Raw genomic sequence first — 23,401 nt, forward strand, 5'->3', positions numbered from 1 at the left:
AACAGCGATTTTGGGTTTTTTCGCTATTTGCGATTTTTCATGAATGTCAATTGCGATTGTATAGCGAATTCGCAATTTATTTTGCAGAATCCGTGGATTGTCGCATTTTCCGATTCGCTAATGCTCTCCTACCGGGATTCTGCGAATATAATTGCGAATTCGCTATTTTCATGTTGAATGCCGATTACGGATATTGCGCCCGCAATTGCATTTTCGCAGCGATTGCGGGCGCAATTTTGCTTCATGAATCAGGCGGTTAGGGGCATATGTAGGTACTTTTTGTTTTGCGATTCCCAAATTGTTATTTTTAGGGAATCGCAATTGGAGAATCGCAAAACGAAATGTAGGTAGGATTAGCAATTTTTTTTTCGAATCCCACTTATTCCTTGTTTTGCGAATCGCTAATTGAGATTCGCAAATAAGGAATACCTTTTCATTCATTCCTTTGGGCTAGAAGGCCCATAGGAATGAATAGGAAGACATTCTCAATTTGTTATTCTCAATTAGAGAATCGCAAATTGAGAATGCAATTTCTGGGTTGTAAGGGTGTCAATAGGACACCCTTTTGCACCCCTGAAATTAACATGTGTGCACATGTGGCCCACATACATGTCCTCAGGGCATGTATGTAACCCACATGGCTCATTGAAAAATGCCAAAAAGTGCATTTTACAAAGAAATCACAAAATACCACCAACTTGAAGTTAGTGGTATTTTGCGATTCCTTAAGCCAAAATTCGCACAACTTGGGTGCATCCTACATTGCATTTAAGGAATCGCAATTTGCGATTCCTTAAATGCAATCGCAAAATAAGGAATCGCAAATTTTGTGATTCCTTATTTTGCATGTGGGTTTTTGTGTGCTACATAGCACACTGCCCTAATTGTGATCGCAGATGCTGAAATTCTGCAAATTTCAGCGCAAATAGGCTTTCTACATTGGCCCATAATCTGTAAAAGATGGATAAACTCAACTGAGAATGTGAATGTACCAGACTGTAAGGTAGCTGGCCCTGCCCTCTTAGCCTATGTGGGGCAGCAGAGTTAAGTTGTAACTTTTTAATTTTTGTTACAATGGTGTCCTCTGGTGGCCACTTTTAGAAGTGCATATAGGTTGTTATTGACTTGAACACCAACCACTATTTCTTGCCCCTTTTTCTTCAAAAAATCTTCTGATCCCCTAATCCAGTTGTTGACATTTTGGTCGTGCTTTATTCATCTGGTTTATCTTTCTTTTACTAAATAGGTTTGGAAATTGTACTGTTTGTACTTTTGTTTTAAATATTGTTTTAGTACTGCTTAAATTATTTAAGCACATTTCTCCTAAACAAAGCCTGTCGCTTTTATGCTACAGCTACCACGTGTACGTGTAGATTATTAACTTGAAACTGTTTTTGCCTACCATGGCACTAGATTTCTAACAATATGTGAATAAATACACTGCTCTTTGCCATTTAATAAGCCAGGATCCAACTAAATCGGAATGCGGATGACAAGAGAAACTGCTTTGTGCCAGGGAACTCCTCTCCACATTTTTGTAGGTGAATGCAGAGGACCAGTTCCAAAGATGGAACAATGAGCATTGTTATTTCTTGTCAGTCAAGCGGTTATTAAAATGAGACATTTGACCATTGCACTGTAATAATAAGAGTTAAATTGTGTTTATTAGAACACTGTAGTAAATAACGTGTTATTCACTGACTTGGTATAAATTCGTGTTCTGTTGCATAGTATTTGTTTTGCATAATGTAAATCTAAGACCTGTGCCCCGCTGCTCTTTACAATGAGTTACCCAATTCCGAGAAGACTGTAAATGAGGTTACCTTATCACATTGGGCCCAGTAGCTTACGTTCAGGCAAATGGTAGATCCAAGTGGAAGACAAGCCAACTCAAACCAATGAGCCTTGTCCATGCAACAGAACCTCTTTAACCCCTTCCATGCTGATGACAGAACGGTTCCGTCATAAGCATCGGCTGAGCTGTGCTGATGACGGAACCGTTCCGTCATGACTCCGTCCGCGCAAGGCGGAGTCAGCACAGGCGGAAAATACGCCCCGCACGGAAGGGGTTAAATAATACTAGAATTGTGTACAATTTATTATGTTTCGATCAATGTTTTGCATTTTTCAATAACAAAATACACACATCTAAGTTTTCTACTATTACTCATTGTCTTATAGTTATGTATGCATTCTCGTGCCATAGATCAGTTAATCTTTTTATATACATTTTGTCAGAATTGGCTCAATTTTTCTTTGTGTTTATTTTGCTGAAACCCCATGTCTAATATCTAGGAAAGTCTGCAGAAATTGCAAGTGTGGCCAAGAAGAGCATGATGTTGTGTCCAGCAACGAAGATGACCGCAAAGTGGGAAAGCTTTTTGAAGATACAAAATATACCGCCCTGATCGGAAAACTGAAAACTGATGGAATCCCCACGTACAAGCGAAATGTGATGATCCTGACCAACCCTGTGGCTGCAAAGAAAGACGTCTCCATAAAAACGGTCACCTACGAATGGGCTCCGCCGGTCCAGAATCAGGCATTGGTAGGAATTGCATTCTGTAGAATACTCTTGATGGTGGTGTAGAATGGACGTTTATGCCTACTGGTTCCAAGTGATTTGTATCATGTTTATTAAATACTTTAAAAAAGCATCTTGGATCAGTTGATATTTAGATCCTAAGTTGAGAGTTAATTTTTCATTAATAGGTTCCTATCTTATTTTTTTAATTAATGGCTTATGGCAAGTAGGACTCGCCATCTGCTCCCAGCGCATCCCTCTTTTTACATGTATGGGGGGGTTGCCTATTACACCTTTCTTTTAACATATTTATTCTACTTTTATGCTATTTTCTTTATTAAACCTAACTATTCTCTTTCTTACCTATTAACCTCCTGATAATTTTATTGCCAATGTTTGTGTGATGATTTCTTTTTATATCCCACGATATAGCTTTCAATTTAAACACGTCTTTTTGTGTTTACATGCTTTATGGCCAAGATGAGTCGTGGCATAGAACTAAATGGAAGCATTGTTTATTTGTTATTTGATATTGTCTGTCTCGTTGTACAACACTAGGTTTGGGCTTTGAATGTTTCCCCATGCTCTGATTACCCCTTTGAATGCTGGCTTAAACTCTGCATCCTTCTCAATACTGAGATGTGTCCTGTTTCTAAGCACTCACAGTTTTTGGGCAGGTCTACTGAGCAAATGTAACCGTAAGGAGATGAACTGATAGCCCAGGATAACGGAGTTGTACCAGAAGTATTAGGCGGGGCCAGAGCTTTAAGTGGAATGCAAAAAGTGTGTGTGTGTGTGTGGCGGGGAGAGGGTCTTCATAGGTGCATGGCCTATGCAATTAAGGATGTGGCTTCAACATGCACACTAAATTTCGGTGATCTCTATAGTGTGCCACCCGACTGTTATTTTGATGTAAATCATGTGAAATATAACAGGAACTACATAGCTGGTATGAATTAGCATAACGGTTTTTACAATCAATGTTCAAAACTCGATCAGTGTTACTTGTCAGTAAAGTTAAGGACATGAAGATAGGGACCTGTTTCAATGTCAGTTTTTAATTACTTATGGCGCTGAGGCCAGGAGAGACCCTGCCCACTTAAACCCTTGGGTGAGGCTAGAACTGTAGCGTCCATGTTCGCTGCGAGGCTGGTTATTAACCGATTTGTATCAATTACCAGTGCTGTGCGTCGCACAGCAGCGTTGTGTAGCAAGCAGCAAGGATACAATGTGGAGTGTACTTAGCAGCCTCGCCCAGGCCCTTGCACCAGACGTTGTCATTTGTCTTGTCTTGTCAGCTGCAGGAAGCCGTCAGATATTCCCAAGCTTCTGTTACTGTATATGGTAACAACCCGTTGACTATGTTAAGAGGGAAGAATGAAAACCGCACTGCAGTTTGTACTTGTGCCGGATGAACCAGAGCTCATGATTTAAATAGAAATCTCTTCTTTCAGTGCAGTTTTGTCGAAAGATTAAAGGCTGTGTATGGCCCGCTGTGTCAGTTGCACCTCAGCGGCGCGTGTGTTACTAATCCGAGCCCTGAACAGCCGTGTTTTTAGTGTGGCGGTGGGGTTAGGTCACTTGGATTACTCTTTCTGTGTTTGGGACGTGGGAATGACATTTATGTATTTCCGTTAATAGAAACACGCTCAACTCATAGACCTCTCGAGCTTCAGGGGCTGTTTCCTCTTTTGTACTAGAACACACTTTGTTGCACTCTGCTAGCTTATTACACGGTTTGGGCGTTGGAAGGATCGGAAAGCACTATACTGTACTAATGTAATTAATTTCACGGCGCTGTCTTGTGAGCACTTTCCACCTTGCAGTTGATTAAAAGTGAGTTAGTAAAGCCTGTAAAACGCATTTTGATTGGTTGAACTTGTCTCCATGAATGCTAACATGGATGTGTTTGCTGCTGATGGGAGCGGCTCTTCTGGTCCGCACTGTAAACATTAGCGTGTGCTTGAGGTGTTGTAAGTGACATGGCACGCGCGCTCTCTGACCGCTGCTCATCCTCTTTCTGTAGGCGAGGCGCTATATGGAGATGATTCCGAAGGAGAAGCAGCCGGTGGCCGGCTCCGAGGGCGCGCAGTACAGGAAGAAGCAGTTGGCGAAGCAGCTGCCAGCCCACGACCAGGACCCCTCGAAATGCCACGAGCTCTCCCCCGGCGAGGTGAAGCAGATGGAGCAGTTTGTGAAGAAGTACAAGGACGACGTGCTGGGCGTGGGGGATGTCAAGCTCCCCACCGAGGTGGAGGCCCAGGCGGCGGCGAAGGCCAGGCCCGGCGACGGGGACCGCAGCGCCGCCGGGACCGTCGGAGGGGCGCCGGACAAGGCCGCGCCACCCAAGGGGGCCCAATATGTAAGTGTCCATCGATCCCCGCTCAAGGAAGGGCATCTGTACATTCAAGTCAACTGCATCTGTATTGTTGTTTTACTAACTTAATGCACACACACCCCACGACAGAAAGTTTTATTGCGAGGTGTTCTGGGTGTGAAAGCAAGAAGGGTTCCAAATGTAAGGGTATGCGTCTGAAACATGCATGCAAAAATGACCAAAACAAAACGTAAATTGACTTGCAGTAGAAAAACCCCCCAAAAACACAACCCAAAAAAAGCAAAGCAATGCACTTGTGGCGCGCGAAGACGAAACATAAATGGAGTTTAAACAGGATGCGAATGTGCTCAATATCTGGTGTTACAGTGACCACTAGATTCCAAATCAAATTCCAGGCTTTGAAAAAATAGTTAATTGCCCTGCAGAAGCACTGATGGGAACATTGAGTTATACTTGATAGTGAGCGACTTCGAATGCGCCAGAGCAAAAAAGGGTTGGACACCCTGGACGTACAGCTATATTTCACTGGTTTAAAACGTGTAATCTATTTAGCCTGATTTGATTTGTCTAATGTGATTACTTTGTTGTGGTTTCTTCCATCCCTGTCATTGACCAACCCTGAAGCGTTTCCGCTCCTCTCGCACTGCTCTACCACACGTAACTCTGGCTCTCCCCTCACCCTATGCATCCTTGCCAGCAAACCTCCCCTTTGCGTCGTTTCCCTCTCCACTTGAAACCATCCGCTTGACACTGGGGTCTCTCACCCACTTCCTTTCCTTTTGCCCCAAGCCACTGTCAAGTCCTTATCGTGTAAAGTGCTTTTAGGATCTCGATAGGTATGCCACCTACGTATACGTACATACAGGAATACATATCTTAGTGAACAAACTAGTTGATTTTCTTTGTTATCCATTGTAATAGTTTTGCTTGATTTGCAGTGGCGGCTGGTGGAATTTGTAAGTGGTGAGGCATAAAACCAGTGAATGAACTGTAGCACGAGCAGGGCCATTGTTTGAGGGGAGGGCTGGGGGTGTTCTACCCAGAGTAAAGTTTTGAAAATGGGTGTTTTTTTTTTAATGCAATTTTCAGCAATTTTTCTGCGAGAAAGGGACAAGAAATATTGGACCTGATTCACAAAGGGCCTCTGCACTCGTGGCAGAGGCCCTGCAGTCATGGGGGAGTTTCCGCACTCGGGTGTAATATCTGAAGTCAGAATTCTAATTGCGGAGATTCTGCCCCAAGTGTTGAGACTCCTCCACAACTGTGTGGCCTACGCCATGAGAGTGGCGGCCCTCTGTGAATCGGACCCAGAGTTCTAATACTGGCTCAGCCTGCCACCCTCCCTGCACCCAGGATGTGATGTTACGGCCAGAGCTGCCTATTTCGGAACTGGGGAACCAAATTTAATTCTCACGTGAATTGCCTGCATTTCTGGGCAAATCAGTTAATTTCACATGTGCCTATAAAAAATAAATGTGACTTTGTGTAATGTAACTGGTGCTCATGAAAACCCTAACTGACTTCGGGTCGAGTTTACGATATATAAAAACTGCACAAAGAGGTTGAAAACAAAGTCATAATATAATGGAAGAAACATAGATACTAATTTAGTGGCCGATTTGTACAAAGCGAAAACGGAAAATATTGATGCACGGCTACCCCACATAAATTCTGTGATCTCCTACAAATATTTTATTTCACCAAAACTCAATTTTCTTCTTCATTGCGTATGAAAGCACTTTTAAATAATTGAGTTCAGAATATCAGTTGTACAAAAGGTGTGGCTAAAAAAAACAAAATATTCTGAAAGCTACTTATTATTATTATTTTTTTTTATGATTGTGGCAAAGGCACTGTAGTATACTATGAAAGTCTGTTAGTTAATACACTGCAGAGATCTCTGTGCAACCAGGAAGCCACAGAAATACATCTTAGTTGGTGCAGTGGTGAATAGCGACTGTTTATTTTTAGTGCTACAAGGTCACAGTCTGTGGCAAAAAGTGTAAATATGTAAGTCACTATATTAAACTTGAAGTACTCACAGTATAAGATAGGCTGCTACAAAATGCCTAAAAGGTTAAGATAAAATGGTGCTTCCAAAATATATATTTTAATGTCAATTAAAAACACACTGCACAGATCACTTTTTAACTCTTTGCACTACCACTCCACAAGAATGTGTTTGACATCAAAAACCTTTGATCAATTAAACCCAGTACAAGTACAAGTCAGACCCTCCAGCTTTTTGCAATTTCGCGATTTACGGAAAAATCACAAAATCAGCTGACTAACGCAATGGCCGCTATATTAACAATTATTGTCGCAATAATTATAAAAAAGTGTCATCAAAACAAACTATGCCCTTTTATTGGCTGTTCGCGCACACGTCATCACGTGCCGCCGTCCAGCCATCGAATACCTGCTTCCTCCTGACCAAGATCAAATCCTTTAGCCTATGCGGCTTTGATGTGCAAATGGAGCTACTGGCGCCTCGCTCCGGTCAGTCCCACTTGAACAAGACATTTACTCTTATCATGACGCCAGAGTCTCAGAGAGAGTGTCGGTCGTCTCAGGCTGCGGCAGGGTGTTATCAGTTTCCTGCTGCCCGGGCATTTCTTGGCACGAATGTCTAGGGGAAGGTTGCTTAATAAATGTACAAGTGCAGGTGGGCAGAGTCGGTGACGAGTGCCTGGTGAGCACGCTCCATGCCGTACTGCCTTTTGTTGATTTTATTCTTCGTGTAACACTGCTTTTATTGTGGTGGCTCAGCAAATGCTTGCCTTGTCAGAAAGCAGGATTAGGAGACGGCTGATTGACCTGAAAGAAGTGTTTTGTCAATTTGGGCTTCTGTCCATGTCTGTGGGTCAGAGAGTGGTCAGTGATCCGTCATCAACAGGGAGTCAAATTCCGTCACATCACCTGCTCAGAGAAAGTGACATGAGCAATGGAGCTTTCAACCACTATTTGTTGTAATGCCCGCTGCTCAGAATGTTAACCGTGGTTAATATCCTGCATAGAAGGTGTTAAGCGATGTTAATTGCCCAATTATTAGCTGAGCTGATAGCAAGGCTGTACAGTGAGGGCAAAGTAAATTAATAGCTCCTAATGCGCAAACAACACAATGATAATAAAACTAGCTACAGTTGTTCCCCAAAGACCACACAAAAACAGGCAAATAAACATGCCCAATGTTTCTAATTCATGTCCTTTCCACTCAATTTACAAAGCAGACTAACAACCTTCACACAGTCAGTCAATAACAGCATCCTACATCGGGAACCAATTCATTTTTTGGGTGCTGTCGAGGTTAGCAACCATACAGACCCATTACATGTAAAGTGTGCTCCTTTCCTGAATCTTTTTAAACAAATGCAATTTTTATTTTGATACTATCAACCACACATCAAATCTGCTAACAACGCAGTCCTGCTTCGGTGTAACTAACTTCTCTAGACTGGTCAACAGACTACAAGCTCAGTGCTATATAGTACAAATATTTTAATTAATTATTAAATGATAAAATGCATACAGGCACCACCCTCCTGGCAAACAGCTCAAAGCAAAAGTCAAATAGTATAAGTGAAAATGCTTTGAGGCACCAAATACCCAGCCGGGATAGTCTTCAGTTAGGGGGGGGAAGAGGTGGTTAGAACCATACAGAGAAACACTAAATTATCCATTTGTAAATTAACCATTGAGCGCACAGGAGAAACTGTTATTTGTTGAAGAAAACACACTCTTAGTGGGTAGCGGAGACTCAAGTTTTTTTGGAGCAGTTTCCTCACAAGGATAGTTACTCAGGCATGAGTGCAAATCTTTGGGGTAAAACATTGAGGATCGGAAGGTAATGAAATAATGGGACAGGGAGAGGATGGATTGCGGAGCCTGAGGAGGAACTTAAAAATGTAGGTGCACCATCAAGAAAGGAAAACTCCGGACCTGGCCTCCGTGGGTCTTTTATGGTCTGTAGTAATTGTGATCACATGTAGCACGCATAGCCGCAAAACCATATTTTATGAGGATAACTGTGAGTTATTGTTTTTCTCACAGAGATCCTTTTGTTTGCTTGTGGAACTTATGCAGCACGGCACTGAATTCCTTTTGTGTCCAGGAGTTTTCATGCAACAATAAAAATGTCAAGTTAACTACTGAATAATGCTCCCGCAGTTGCAAGATCAGCGTTTTGTCATGATAAAATAGGGCAGAGGATTATTATGCCTGCTGCAAAGTACGTGAATCAGGTTACAAAGGCACTAGGCTAGTGTCCTCCCATTTCTGGGACTTAGCTGCAGTTTCAAGATATTCTTAGAGTTTCTAATTGCTCAAATGGGGGTATTTCTGATATTTATTTGTTTCCCTAGACTTCATTGCTAGATTTTGTTCTGGAGAAACTGTCACTCATAATCGTTGAAAGTCACTTAAACCTTGGCAGCTATGCACCCTGCAGCAGCGCTTCAGAACTGCTGGGGATATTTTAATGCCTTTTTACACCATTGGATTTCAGATAAGAGGATCGTTTTTTTAATGGATTTCCTTGCCTTTGTTCACTCAGAAAGTGTCACTTAAATTGCCACACTTAATTCACTGCATTACTTTCTAGTAAAGCACTCTAGCAGCGAAGCAGGACTTCCTGTATGGGTCATATTTGTATTATCAATATATTTTCAATGTTAAAAAGGGTGATAGAAATTACTGTTTTTAAAATGGACGGGTCCAGGAGGCAGTGGGGCCCCTGAAGGGGTGCATACATGGGTCCTAGCACATGCGTCCTTGAACACCCCAGGGAGAAATGGGGCCCCCTCTGACGAGGTGCAGATGCTTGAGCTGTGCTTCTGTAGAGCCGCAGACTCTTTAAACATGCCAGTTTCACAGTAGAATTCCCTGTTAAATCGGTTTACATTGATTTAAGGCTGTAAAGGAATGATTACGAGTAAAATAAAGTGCTGCAATAATGCCGCTAAATTTCCATTTTTGTGCCGCAAAATTTGCAAATCTATGCCGCAATATCCTGGGGGGTCTGACAAGTACGGACTCCCAAGCATCCTTTACATTTGCAGATTTTACCCTTTACATTTGCAGATTAACCAATAGCCCCATTTGCATTTCTCTCAGGCAGTAGGTACACTGACTGTCTGCCTGCCCTTGGGTTTACAGTACAGGAGACGTGCTGAATGACACTTCAGCTAAAGCATTTAATTGAGAATAGTGGAATGAACTGACCCCGCCGCTGCTACTAACTCAAGATAAAATAGCGTGAAAAGGAGAGAGTGACAGGCCTAGGACAGTGGGGGGGAAAAAGAGAGGAAGGGGTTAAGGATGGGAAAGTGAAGCGGACACTCCGACAGTCAAAGAGGAATAAAAACACTCCCCCATAGTAGACATGTTGGAAGGTGTCTGTGTCCACCGTGTTTCCTTTCAATGAGGCCCAGCTGCAGCTCCTGAAATAACCTCTGAATTACAACTCTAAACAGAATACATGAGGCGCAGAAGCCTGTGTTGTGTAACTGTTTAGTGCCAAAGAAACAATTGATGGATGGAAAGCTGGACTATGCAAACATTCAACCCCAGTCACAAGGTTCTGGGTTTAATCCATCATTCTTTTGCTCACCACACCACCCCAGTTTGGACATAGCCATATGCAATTCAGTCTTGCCCTGTTCCTTATGGGAAAAGTCCAGCCCAAACTGCCAAGCCAGGTCCTTCCTGGACCGGAAACCAGCATCCTCGGACTGGTTTCAGGGCATGATCCTTCATGAACCAGGCTAGCCTGAATCCACTAGTGTAGTGAGCACGGGTTCCCCGTCTGGGCATACCCTTCCCACTTAGGCCGACATATGCAAAAGAAACAATTGATGGACGGAATGCTGGACAATGCAAACATTCACCCCCAGTCACAAGGATCTGGGTTTATTCCATCATTCTCTTGCTCACCACACCACCCCAGTTTGGACACAGACATATGCAAATCAGTCTTGACCCTGTTCCTTATGGGAACAGTCCAGCCCGAACTGCCAAGCCAGGTCCTCCCTGGACCGGAAACAAGCATCCTGGGACCGATTTCAGGGCACCCCCCTTCATCAGCCAGGCTAGCTTGAATCCAGTGGTGTAGTGAGCACGGGACCAACATCTGGGCATACCTTCCCACTTAGGGCGACATATTCAAAAGAAACAATTGATGAACAGAATGATATACAATGCAAACATTCACCCCCAGTCACAAGGATCTGGGTTTAATCCATAATTTTTTTGCCTACCACACCACCCCAGTTTGTTTCTTTTGCATATGTTGCCGTAAGTGGAAGGGTATGCCCAAACGTGGGTCCCATGCTCATTACGCTTCTGGTTTCAAGCTAGTCTGGCTGATGAAGGGTGAAGCCCTGAAACCGGTCCCAGAATGATTGTTTCCGGACCAGGGAGGACTTGGCTTGACAGTTCAGGCTGGACTGTTCCCACAACGAACCAGGTCAAGACTGATTTACATATGGCAGGATCCAGACTGGGCTGGTGTGGTGAGCAAAAGAATTATGGATGTAACCCAGATCTTTGTGACTGGGGGTGAATGTTTGGTATGTCCAGCATTCTGTCTATCAATTGTTTCTTTTGTGCGTGTAACTGTTTAGAGCACATGACCATCACTGAGCCATGAGGTGAGTCTCATGACTCTGACACATCAGCCCATTTCCCAAATGCTGCAGCCCCTCTCTTTCCAAGACGTCAGGAAATGTCGACTTGGGGAAGGTAGGAGTGTTAAAAGGCAGCTTGTAATAGACAATCAGCCCCGGGAGTACAGGGCTGCTTCAGAATGTGACGCTTTTAAGCGTCATTTGTTGGCGGTCCCAGAGGACCCCCAATTATTGCAGAATCGGGCTGCCAGCATGTTGGCTCGTAGTGCTTAATTCTTCCTCATTTCAAGTGGCACAAGAGCAATAGCGCATGAGAATAATTTCAAAGTGCTTGGCTGCTTGACGTCCTTAGACACTTTTGACATAATTTAAAATTCTAAAAGGATGGTAATTGATTTTATAATTACCACCTACCTGAATTAATTAAAAGGGCGTACCCCCTCCGCCCAGCCCCAGAAACCGTCACTGTTCATTTGCTCACTGCTCACTTCAAAGAAAAGATCAGATGAAAGTTGCCCTTGACACAGACCATTCTATTGGTAGCTTGCTTTCTGTTAAATTGAAATATCTACAGCTATAGTGATAGTGATCTGCGTGTCTCATAAGCATAAAACAACACCACCATTAGGAATGTTGTGTTATTATGGTAGTTATTAAAAGAAGATCTGAACTGATGTAGACACTGCCGGCTTGATGTTCAGAACATAGCTGTAGAATTTATGGCAACTGGAACTTAAGGTCAGCCCAGGCAAAATGTTCAAACCACATCAACTATGCTGTAGGCCAAGACTGAATGGGGCATTGTTAGGTCATGGCTGCCATTTGTTTCTTGAACCAGTCTCTAAGGTTCTCTAAGGGTTAGGGTTATATAATGGTGTAGCTAAGGCCGTGACCACTCCATCACTGCTATAACCAAACCTCTCTTGTGGCCCATTGGATCAAGGGCGGTCCGAGAAACGGTTACATGCCCACCGCCCAAAATAGATGGGGGGGGGGACATGTAGGCATTTTCTTGCTGTCCGTCACCGCCAGGCGAACCTTTTCTGTGATGGACAGTTAAACGTAAATAATGCTCCCCTGCCATGAGAGAGGACTCCCATGACGAGGGGGGCATTATTTTTATTTTTTATTTTCAAAAAGCAAATCCTGTTTCAGCATTTTATTTTTAAAAATAACAACATTAAAACTGTTTGGTGCAGGGTTGCATCCTGCTGACGCTACCCTGCACCAAACAGCAAGACACATTGACAGGAACCCCGTATCGGCGGTACCTGTCAATGCTTTATAAATAGGCTGTCCGGTTTTAGGTTTAAACCATTAATAACTGCTAAAACCCCACTGAAAGAGAAATAGCCCTCACCAGTGAATACACATAGACACTGAAAAAACACCTGCACAACAACAAACTAAAGCCATTCAAAGCCATTTCTTCCTGAAGGGACCAATACAATGTAACTTTGTTACACAAGCTAGCAGTAAGAATGACTGGGCTAACATTATTCTGCTTGAGTTTTGTTGTTTAGGGATGCCACTAAATAATGTTTCTTCTTCCTTATGCTTTTTTTCAGTTTTATGGTCTTTGGTCTAAAGATTCAGGGTTTAGAAGCATGCTTTAGGACTTGTTTAATTATTTTATAAACTGTATAGAATCAGGAAATATCAAAATAATATTTGATATTTTGGCTGCATTTGATTCTTTCACTGATTTATTTATTTATTTATTTCTTTCTTTTGAACGTTTTATATAGCGCAAACAAGATCTTTGCAGATATCAGAGCGCTTTACAAGGGCACGGAGGTGATAGTCAAGGTACAGGTGCATAGTTACATAGTTGAGGTAGATAGGTACAAGGTGCATAGTTACATAGGTAGGTCAAAAAACAAACAGGAGGTAGGTCACAGGTGAGGTAGTGTCTGTACAAGGTGCATAGTCAAACAGTTGCGCCAATAATATAGAAGTACAAAAGTAAGCATATACTCGTTTAAGCCTGCTTAACGTGTTTTAGGAGATAACATAAAGGTGTGCATAGTTGAGGTAGGTGAGTGCAGGATGTATAGTCGCACAGGTGCATCAGTAGTACAAAAGTAGGGATAGTTGAGGTGGTGTAGGTACAGTGTGCAAAGTCAGACAGGTGCGTCAACAACATAACAATATACAAAGAGGGAACGTATACAATCAAATAAGTCATAATACAAGTAGGTAATTACGGAGCGGATTCATGAGAAAATACCGAGTGATAGATCATGTGTATTTAGCCATGAGGATCGCTTTTACTTCTTTCTTAAACAGTTTGTTGGAGGAGATGAGCCTGGTTTCAGGAGGGAGTGAGTTCCAGATCCTAGGTGCCATTCCTGAAAAGGAGCGTTTATAGGTTTTTTCCTTCCGGAATCTTCGAGGTTTCAGCAGAAGATTGTTTGTGCTTCTAGTAATTCTAGAGCCACCAGAGATTGTCAGCTTTTGAGAGAGGTAGGCGGGTGAGTTCATGTGTACAGCCTTGTGAGTCATGCAGGCGATTTTCAGATGTATTCTGGCTTCAAAAGGTAGCCAGTTCAGTGATTTAAAGTCAGGGGAAATGTGCGAGTGCTTTTTTGAGCCAGTGATGAGTCTCGCTGCAGCGTTAAGGGACGCTCTTAGGGGAGCCGTTGTAGTTAGGGGGAGCCCGCAGAGGGCGGTGCTTCCGTACTCTATGTGCGGGATGACTATAGATTGTACTGCAGTTTGGAAGTCTTTGGCTGGGAGGAAGGGTTTAAGTTTTCTCAAGGTGTTGATTTGAAAGTTCGCTCCTTTGGTTGCCTTGCTGATGTGCTGCTGCATGTTGAGATTGGCGTCAAGTGTTATGCCTAAAGATTTTGCTGAGTCTACGACGGTAGGTTGTACATTTAGAGCCGTTAAGTGCTTAAGCCATGTTTGAGCTGTAGAGATTTTTGCGGGAGGTGAGATCAGGAGGAACTCAGTTTTCAGGGCATTGAGTTTGAGGTGATTCTCGGCAAGCCAGGATTGGGTGTTTCTGATCGTGGTGTTCAGAACCATGATGTCCTTGGGGGATTGTATTTTGAGATAAAGTTGGGTGTCGTCGGCATACATGTGAAAGTGAACATTGGATGTCTGTAGCAAAGTAGTGAGAGGTTCCATAACTAGGTTGAACAGTGTTGGGGAGAGGGAGGATCCTTGAGGGACGCCTAGCGATACAGGTACCGGAGAGGACATTGCGTTGTTGCTTTTGAATCTTTGTGACCGGTTGTGTAGAAAGGAGGTGAACCACTTGAGAACAGTCCCTGATATGCCCATTCTTGTGTTTAACAGTTCGAGTAAGTTCTCATGTTTAACTGTGTCGAATGCTGAGGAGAGATCCAGAAGGATGAGGAGGCAGGTATCGTTTTGGTCTAGTATTTGGAGGGCGTCGTCCACTATGTGAGTCATGGCAGTTTCGGTACTGTGCCCTGCACAGAAGCCTGAATGATGAGCGTTGAGGAGATCGAACTTGTCTATGTGTTTAGTCAGTTGTAGCTGTACGCATTTTTCCAACAGTTTAGCGAGGGTGGGAATATTTGTAATTGGGCGGTAATTGTTTAGATCAGTGGGGTCTGCTGTTGTTTTTTTTAGTAGAGGTGTGACTTGTCCGACTTTGAGGGCGTCAGGGATGGATCCTTGTTGAAGAGAGCTATTGATAATTTTAGTCCAAAGTGGGAGGAGCAAAGGGGTAAAGTCTTTTACAGCGTTTGCAGGAAGGGGGTCAGTGAGGTGATTGGATGGTTTCAGGGTGCTGAGCAATCTGCCAATTTCTTCTTCGGAGTAGGTGCCAAAGGATGACCATGTAGCCTTGTTCTTTGGTTCAGGCGCTGCTGTGTGTTGGGGGTTGGAGTAAAGGATTGCGTCATTGAGGAGATCGCTTCTTATGTTGTCGGTTTTTTGGTTAAAGAAAGCAGAGAAGTCTTCACAGGAAGGTGTAACGCCCATGGTGCTGAGTGTCTGGGGTTGTTCTTTGGATTGTGTTCTGATTAACTCAAACAATTTCCTTGGGCGTTTTTTTGCTTGGGCGAGCTGGAGGCTGAAGAAATCTCTTTTTGAGCGTTTTATTTTCCTGAAGTAGGCGTTTCTCTGTTTCTTCAGGTTTTTTAGGTGCAGTGCAGAGGGGGCTGACCTCCAAGTGCGCTCTGCCATTCGCATGGCCCGTCTATCCTCATTGAGGCTCTCGTCATACCAAGGGTTGGAGATCTTGGACGAGACTCTTTTCAGTTGCATGGGTGCAGCCTCATTGATTATTGTGGACATAGCATTTAGATAGTGGTCAGTCAGGAGTTGAACGTCCGTAGCGCCGGACGGGGGTAGTAGGAGATTGCAGCTGTTAGGCGGTAAGGAGTTTGGGTTGAGTTTCTTCATGTCCCTTTTCCAGACTTTGGGCTTAGAGAGTTGTACTGTGTTAAATTCGATTTTTTCATTGATAAGGAAGGAGACAATATGATCTGACCAGTCACAAGGTTGGATTGACTCAAGTTGAATAGCGTCCTCTTTGGAGATGATAAGGTCGAGAATAGAACCTTTCTCATGGGTCGGGCTATTGCATATTTGGGTGAGATCAAGGGCGTTGAGGAAGCTTTTGAGGCTATTTACCACTGTGTCACTGCTGTCATTCCAATGGAGATTGTAGTCGCCAAGGAAAATTTGGGTGTTTTGCCGTCCTGAATTGGTTGATATTGTGTCCATGAGTTGTTGGCAGAAGGAGAGCTTGTCCCCAGGTGGGTGGTATATGATGTGTAGTGAGCAAACCGGTTTTCTTTCGCTGATGACATCAAGGCAGAGGTATACACAGGAAGTAAGAGAAGGGGCGGGCGCTTTAGAGACTGAGAGGTTGGTTCTGTAAATACAGGCAATTCCACCGCCTGTCTTTTTGGTCCTGTCAAGTCTAGTGATACAGTAGTTGGGGGGGACTAGGATATCCAAGATAGGTGTAGAAGAATCAGACAACCATGTTTCAGTCAGAATGGCTAGATCCGGTTCATGAGACATGATGAGGTTGGCAACCTCCGCGGAATGTCTTTGGGCCGATCTGCAATTGAGAAGTATACATTTGAGGCTAGGGGCGCAGAGGGTGGAGGAAGGTTCTATAGTGATGGGCACATTAGTGAGGTTGTTGGGGACGGCGCCTCTGTAGTTATCCTTTTGGTGCCTGAGAGGGTTAGGGATAATCGTCGGGATGGACAGGTGGTTGGTGGCTAGGCGATTTTGGGGAGCCAAGGCGTAGGAGTGGAGAAGGGCGAGTGTGTCCTGGTCTGAGATCGTATTGGTAGTGCGTCTGGGGCGATTGGTGGTATTGCGAGAGGGGATAGAGGTCCAGTGTGGGGGGAGTTGTGTGATGAGGTGGGAAGGAGGTGAGGAGGAAGTGTTAGGTGTAGAGGGAGTATTCCGATTGGTGGCAATGCGAATGCGATTGGTATTGTGATTGTTGGTATTGCGAGAGGGGATAGAGGTCCAGTGTGTGGAGGGTTGTGTGGTAAGGCGAGTAGGAGGCGCGGGGGAAGTGTTATTAGGTATAAAGGTGGTGGTGGGAGGGGGGTGTCTGGGGTGTGCGATGAGCAACTCTTTGATGGAATGTAGTTCTTCTTTCAATTGGAGGAGGGTGGACATAATCATGTCCAGCGTGGTGTTGGGCGCGGAGTTGAGGAGGGGTACAGGCGGTGAGCAGGCGAATAGGTTGCTGGAGACGTGGGGGGATCGGGGTGAGGAGGAGGAGCTGGTGAAGGGGTTGGGAGTGTTAGAGAGAGGATAGGTGTTAGGGATGGTATTGGCGTTACTGATAGGTAAAATGGCTGGTTTCATAAGAATCTTTCCTAATATGTGTCATAGCATTTACCAACAGAGAATGGGTAAAAACCCTTATTATATCAGCCCACACTTTCTAGTGAGTCAGTATTGATAATAGGTGAATTGGCAAACCCTCAGAGATCCATGCCACTTGTTAGATGGTATGCTGAAAGCATCTTTACAATGTTCAGAGTTAATGATGAATGCTATTAACTTTTTAGTCCATTCTGGTGTACTGTTTTCTTATGCACAGGCAAATGCTGCCAACATTTATCCTTTTGTGATTTGTGTGGTCTCCAAGAAAGAGTCATCCCAACTGTGCCCCTTAACTATTGGTTCCCAGTCCAAGGGCCTACGAATGCTATATTATCCATGTGGCCACCATTTACAGAATTTATGTTCAGTGATGATGCCAAAGGCAAGAATGTTAGGATCTTTGGTTTCATATTGATAGTGATGTGAAAAAAGTACACTCTACTGCATTATTAGATTTTTACAGAAAAACATACTGCTGTAGTGGACATAATAAAAAATCAAGGGTCTGAAAACACCTTTGTCTGCCAAGTGTTCAGCATAATTGATGTAGATGTGAAACCTCTCCTGGAGAGTAGGCTGGGCGACACCCATGTTAGAGTGCTTGCCACTTGGTAAGCAAAGCAATGTTGAAGAGCAATTCAGGAACTTTTTTTATACAATGTATGAGAAGTGGATTGCAATAATGCATAGAAATGTCCCTTCACCAACAATGGCATTTGAAGTCCATGAAACCTCACTGTGGTCCTCTGTACAAGTTCTTTATCCTTTCCTTAAAGGGAAATTTCCTTGGCAGTTTCAAAAGTGCTGCTTTTGACTGTTTGGTTATCCTCACGTGCTGCTGTTGAAAGCCTGGATTGACAGCAGGAGGCATTTGAAAATGTTGACTAAAAATTCAATGTGCAATCAAGCTGTGTCCGCAGTGATTCTACAAGCTGGAAGAGTTTGGTATAAGGATTGGCATAAGAAATGAAATACAGAGAGTAACATGGATAATTTATATGGAAGCGTTTTTCTGTGAGAAATCAAAAAAGCAGTGCAACAGATTGGGTGTGCAAGAAAAGTGCCCTTCTTGTAATCCTTCCCCACCAATGGCATTTGAAGTCAATGAAATCTCACTGGGGTCCTCTGTACAAGTTCTATATCCCTTCCGTAAAGGGAAATTTCCTCTGTAGTTTCAAAAGTGCTGCTTTTGACCGCTTCAATAACTCTGAGGGCATAAGCGCCCTGCTCAATGCAATTGTTGCAGAATCTGCCCAGAGAATCGCAATCTTCAAGTGCACCAGTATTGGCATTGAAAACTATGGCAATAACAAATTAACAAATTAGGTACTGGCTGTTATGGCGTTGCCCTTCTCAAGTGCCAATGTTGAGAGGACCTTTTTACAGAAGTTTACATGGGAAGGAAAGAGCGAGCGCTCCTGACCAAAGACTCACGGAAGAAGTATTGTATGGTGTACTACAATAAGTTTAATTTGCAAAAATCTATTTGGACCTCATATACACTATACTGTCTATGCACCATGCACTATCAGTGCAGAAAGCAAGCAATAATAAAAGCAAAACGTTCCATAAACAGTGGAAAAAAATTGTTCCTGTTTTTAATGGCACGAAAATGTGTAACCACTGATAACCTCTGTTTTTTTACGTACTCAAACTACTTGAAAACAAAAAAAAAACACCAGAATTTACCAAACATAGAAACTGAAAACAGGAAAGCCTATTTATAAATAACCGCCAACTTGGCAGTGATTTATAAATCAGGTGGGCTCTCTCCACCTAGACGATGGAATAATTTACTCGATTGCCCTGGTGGAACAACGGGCCGTCCACCATTATATAAATGAGGCCCGAAGACTGAAGCCTGCTGAGAAAATGCCAGAGTGGTACAAAAGGGGGTGGTACAAAAGGGGGTGGTGATGGACGGAGCATCTGAATCAATCAAACACTCACACCCAGTCAAAGGATCTGGGTTTAATCCATCACCGTTCTTTAGCCCACTCTGCCACCCCAGTTCAGACCTGGCTATATGCAAATCAGTCTGACCCTGTGCCTCATGGGAACAGTCCAGCCCGAACTGCCAAGCCATGTCTTCCCTGGACCGGAAACAAGCTTCCGAGGAGCGGTTTCTGGCATTCCAGCCGTATTCACCCGGCTTGCTTGAATCCAGTGGCAAAGTGAGCAAGAGACTCACGTCTGAGCATACCCTGCCACAGTGGTACAGTGGGCAGATGCAAGTAAGCAGTTTTGCAGTGCGTGTAAAGTTCCTTATTGGTTAAATGTCAAATGTGGCAAGCAAAGTGATTCATCTTTAGATTGAGGAGCGGGGTGAATCAATGAATGGGGTGTCTCTGATTCCCCCTTGACAGGTGTCTGCTATAGGCTGTAAGCTGAACCTGATTTCCCGACTCTAGAATAACAGTACAACGTCAGAGTTCTGGCACAAGGGCCCTCTTTGGCTGGTAGATATGGTGAACCATGACCTTTCTTTCTGGTCCTGTGTAGATGACCCGCTGAGACCCTCTTTGATGTAAAGGTTTTCTCAGGCCATCAGAGGGAGTCTTGGCAATGCTCCCAACTAAGGGTGTATCTTTTCTGACTCTTAAGTAATGCCACTGTCTTTTTTTTATGCATTTTTGAAAGAACTGCTGGACCCGTGACTGGCAGTTCTTGCATACCATCATTATCCTGAACTTCCTGATGCCACTCAATACATAAGGAGTCAGATGACATTTGAGAGCTTCAAGCTGCTACTGTTTTGTAGTAAATATGACTGCGAAAAACCCATTCCTGCAAATTGTATTAATCTAAAAGCCACCGATAAACCCACCTTCAAACATTTCTCTCTTGCTTCGTGCTTACTTAACCTGCTTCAAAACAAGTGAGAAGGGCAATACAAATCTGGATTTAAGAATTGGGAAGAGTCATTTCTCTGACGCGCCACCTTGTGTTTATATTAGTACCCACATTTAGCGCCATGCAAACCTTACATGAATTATCCTTGAAATACCAGTTGAACAGTTTTAAATAACAAATAAATCATACACTTCACAGGAACTGTATCTGTTTTTTGTAACCACCAAATGGTGTTATTTCTGTATATATTTGTCTATCAAATTGAGGAAATGTATTTGCATCAATCGCAAAAGAATAAGAGCAGCTTGTTTCAACATTGTGAAAATAACTTGCTGTTGCGCTTCAAAAACGGCATCTGGGGCATACATGGAGTAACCTCGAACCATCTGAACGCCTCTCTAGTTCCCCGCTTCTATTAGTAACATCAGCAACTTTCTTTTCTGACGACCTGGGAGAGTTTACAGCAGTGCTGGACGATGTTGGCCAGAAAGCACCAACCGAGAGCAGTGAGCCGTGGAAGACGCTGAAGAGAAGCTGCCATCTTGAAGGCAGTCGCGGCTCGCAATACTCGCAGGGGAGGCGTCACGCGGGTGTTCGGGAGAGGGTAAAGAAAAAGGAAACTTTCCTGATGGTGGCCTGCGCCGCTTCTGCTCCTGGGCCTGGTCCTGCGTTTGCCATTTTCCTGAACAGGACCAGGCATGCTCCCTCCCCTCCTGTAACCCAACCACAACGCTGCAATGGGAGCATTGTCGTTGGTGCGGACAGCGCCCAGCTGGGAGCCTGGGAGCCTGTAGGGAGGAGAAAATGTAGAGTGCACATGACTGGTTTGGACGGCTCCAGAGGGCCGACCAAACAGTCGGGGACCACAACAGAGGGCAAGCCACTCCTTCTCGACCCGCCCGCCCCCAAACAGTCATACCCCAACCACCTGCCCTCAACCAGGCATCACTACCTTCTGCTTTCTCGCAGTGCAAGAAGCAGAAACATAAAATGGTATTTTAAATACCATTTAAGTTTCTGCTTCAAACACTGCGAGAAAGCAGTCGGGCAACGCTCCTCCGTCCTAATGAAGGAGCTGCCCCTGCTTGAAGGTGCTGCTCAGACATGCCAATTCAGATAGTGAGGAACCAATCTGAAAGCCAGAAGCAGACACCAGCGGTAGATACAGAGCAGCCTGCACGTGGCCCTTGTGTACACTACAGTGAATGCAGGAGTTTGAAAGGAGTCCCTCTCATGGCATCAACCTGCCTGATAGACTAGTGCCTCAGTTTTATGGAGAAAAGGGAGAGCGACATCTTCTGATCACTCAGTACTACGCTTCCGGGCAGTGCTGAAAATGATAATCATTGCTGTTCGGAATAAGTTCTGTCACAACAAGCTGCTGGGTCTCTGTCATGTAAAAAAACACGGTGGACAACTGTTCCAGAGAACAACATTGACAAGGATGCATATTGCTCTCCTTGGAAGAGAAGTTGGAAGACCTTGTGATCAAGCAAGAACTGTTCTAGGTGCAAAAACATCCAAATAAGAGGTCTAATGAGGTGTATGAAGAGATGGAATACATACATTTTCTAGTCTATCAGGGACAGACCAGAGGACCCTCCCATTAAATTTCACCTCACACAGAATGACTGGGTTTGGCCCAGTTTATTCTTACTAGCAAGGTCTTTGTTATTGCATGCAACGGGTGAACTTTCATATTTAAAGGGCACAATGTTCAGCTATTTCAAGATCTTGCAAGATAGCATTGAAAGTACTTGATACACTCAGCCGTTAACAAACTTTATGTGCACAGTCAGGGCCCTCTATCAGTGAGGCATGTTTTTTCAGGCTGTTCTTCAACTCTGAATGAAAGAGCAGTGTGGCACATACCTTGGAGAATGAGTCTGGAGGGGAGTCTATTGTGAACTGGGCCTGTTCACAATGGAGGAGACATGCAAGGCTCACATCCAGGGTGACAAACAGTGCAGAAATCAGGAGCAAGGAAACAGTCTTCAGAAACCTGCATAGGGAGGGTACCTGCAGAAGCTTTACTGCGAGGTAAGAAAATGAGTTTCAACATAGGGAAAGAGAAGACTTCTCAGAGTTCAACTCTTCACTCCAGTGACAGGAAAGGAAAGGAGACCCTGTAAAGGTGATGCTCATCCCAAGATGCACAGTATTTGGATTTGTTAGGCAGAATGGGGATTAACGAGTGCCTAGAAACTATGGACTACCTTACACTTGACAGAAGTAGAGTACAGTTTTGTTGTCTTGATTATGTTTTTTTGTTCAGTTGAAGGGAATCTAGTAGTAGGGGAGCTATCTTCATCCTGGGGTGTGAAGCTGGTGAATACTTTTGCCTGCAGATAAAGTGCACTTACTAGACAAGAGAAGTTTATTGGACCTCACTCCTCTCCGCTCCCTGAAAGGTATCAAGATAACAAATTGCTATCTATAATGTTAAGAGGATGAATGCCACCACAGCTGGTTGTGCTGAATCAACTAACTCATTTGAAGGGGGATATTTGTATGATCCAAGAGATACGCCTACTCAAGAGTGGTTCGGATGACCCAAATCGAGATGGCTCCTTGTACAGCATTTTTCATCTGGGTCAGTCAAAAGAACTGGGGTAGCTGTTTTGTGCTCTCTAAATGGAAACCTAATGGGACAATAAAGAGGGTTCTGGCTGATAAGAAGGGTCAGTCCTTGGGCATCCTGGTTACTGTAGGTACTCTGAGATGCATATTGTCCATTCTACTCTCCCATTGAGAGTCCAGAGGCTTTCCTGAAAAAAAATATCTGAGGCATTTTCCTTACAGCGAAAGGAACCATCAGAATAGCTGTAGACTTCGATGTTGTGATGGATATCATAGGAGATGGATCGCAATTACGGTTTGGCTCTTGTCAGTGTCCAGGACATTCAAGAAATGTCTGGGAGATTTTGGATCAATAGGTTTATGCTGCTATCTACACGGGTATGAACCTATAGCCCTCATTATGAGTTGGTCAATAAATTCCGAAAAGTGCTTTAACTCCTATGACTCCACATATCAGAATTATGAGCGTTGTGATTAATATCAGCAGGCTAAACCTGCAGATATTTACTTGGGAAAATGCCTGGTAAATACTGAAACATGCAATTTTTGGTGCTCTAAGTATCAAAAACGATATGTTCTTCCTCGAACACTGATCATAGGTGATCATTTGTGCACCCAATAAATATCAATTCAGTGTTGATTTTG

General features: G+C 43.8%; 1 protein-coding gene across 1 annotated transcript in view; it reads left to right on the plus strand.

Annotated features, from left to right (window-relative positions):
• Positions 1-23,401, plus strand: part of TES (testin LIM domain protein) — a 175,816-nt gene that overhangs the window by 105,128 nt on the left and 47,287 nt on the right. Inside the window, exons 3-4 of the mRNA XM_086919370.1 lie at positions 2,296-2,548; positions 4,551-4,886. Of these exons, the coding sequence (XP_086775496.1) occupies positions 2,296-2,548; positions 4,551-4,886 (589 nt within the window). The remainder of the gene's footprint in view (positions 1-2,295; positions 2,549-4,550; positions 4,887-23,401) is intronic.

Source organism: Lissotriton vulgaris, chromosome 1_1 (genome assembly GCF_964263255.1).
Source record: "Lissotriton vulgaris chromosome 1_1, aLisVul1.2, whole genome shotgun sequence".
In the NCBI taxonomy this organism is placed as follows: Eukaryota; Metazoa; Chordata; class Amphibia; order Caudata; family Salamandridae; genus Lissotriton; species Lissotriton vulgaris.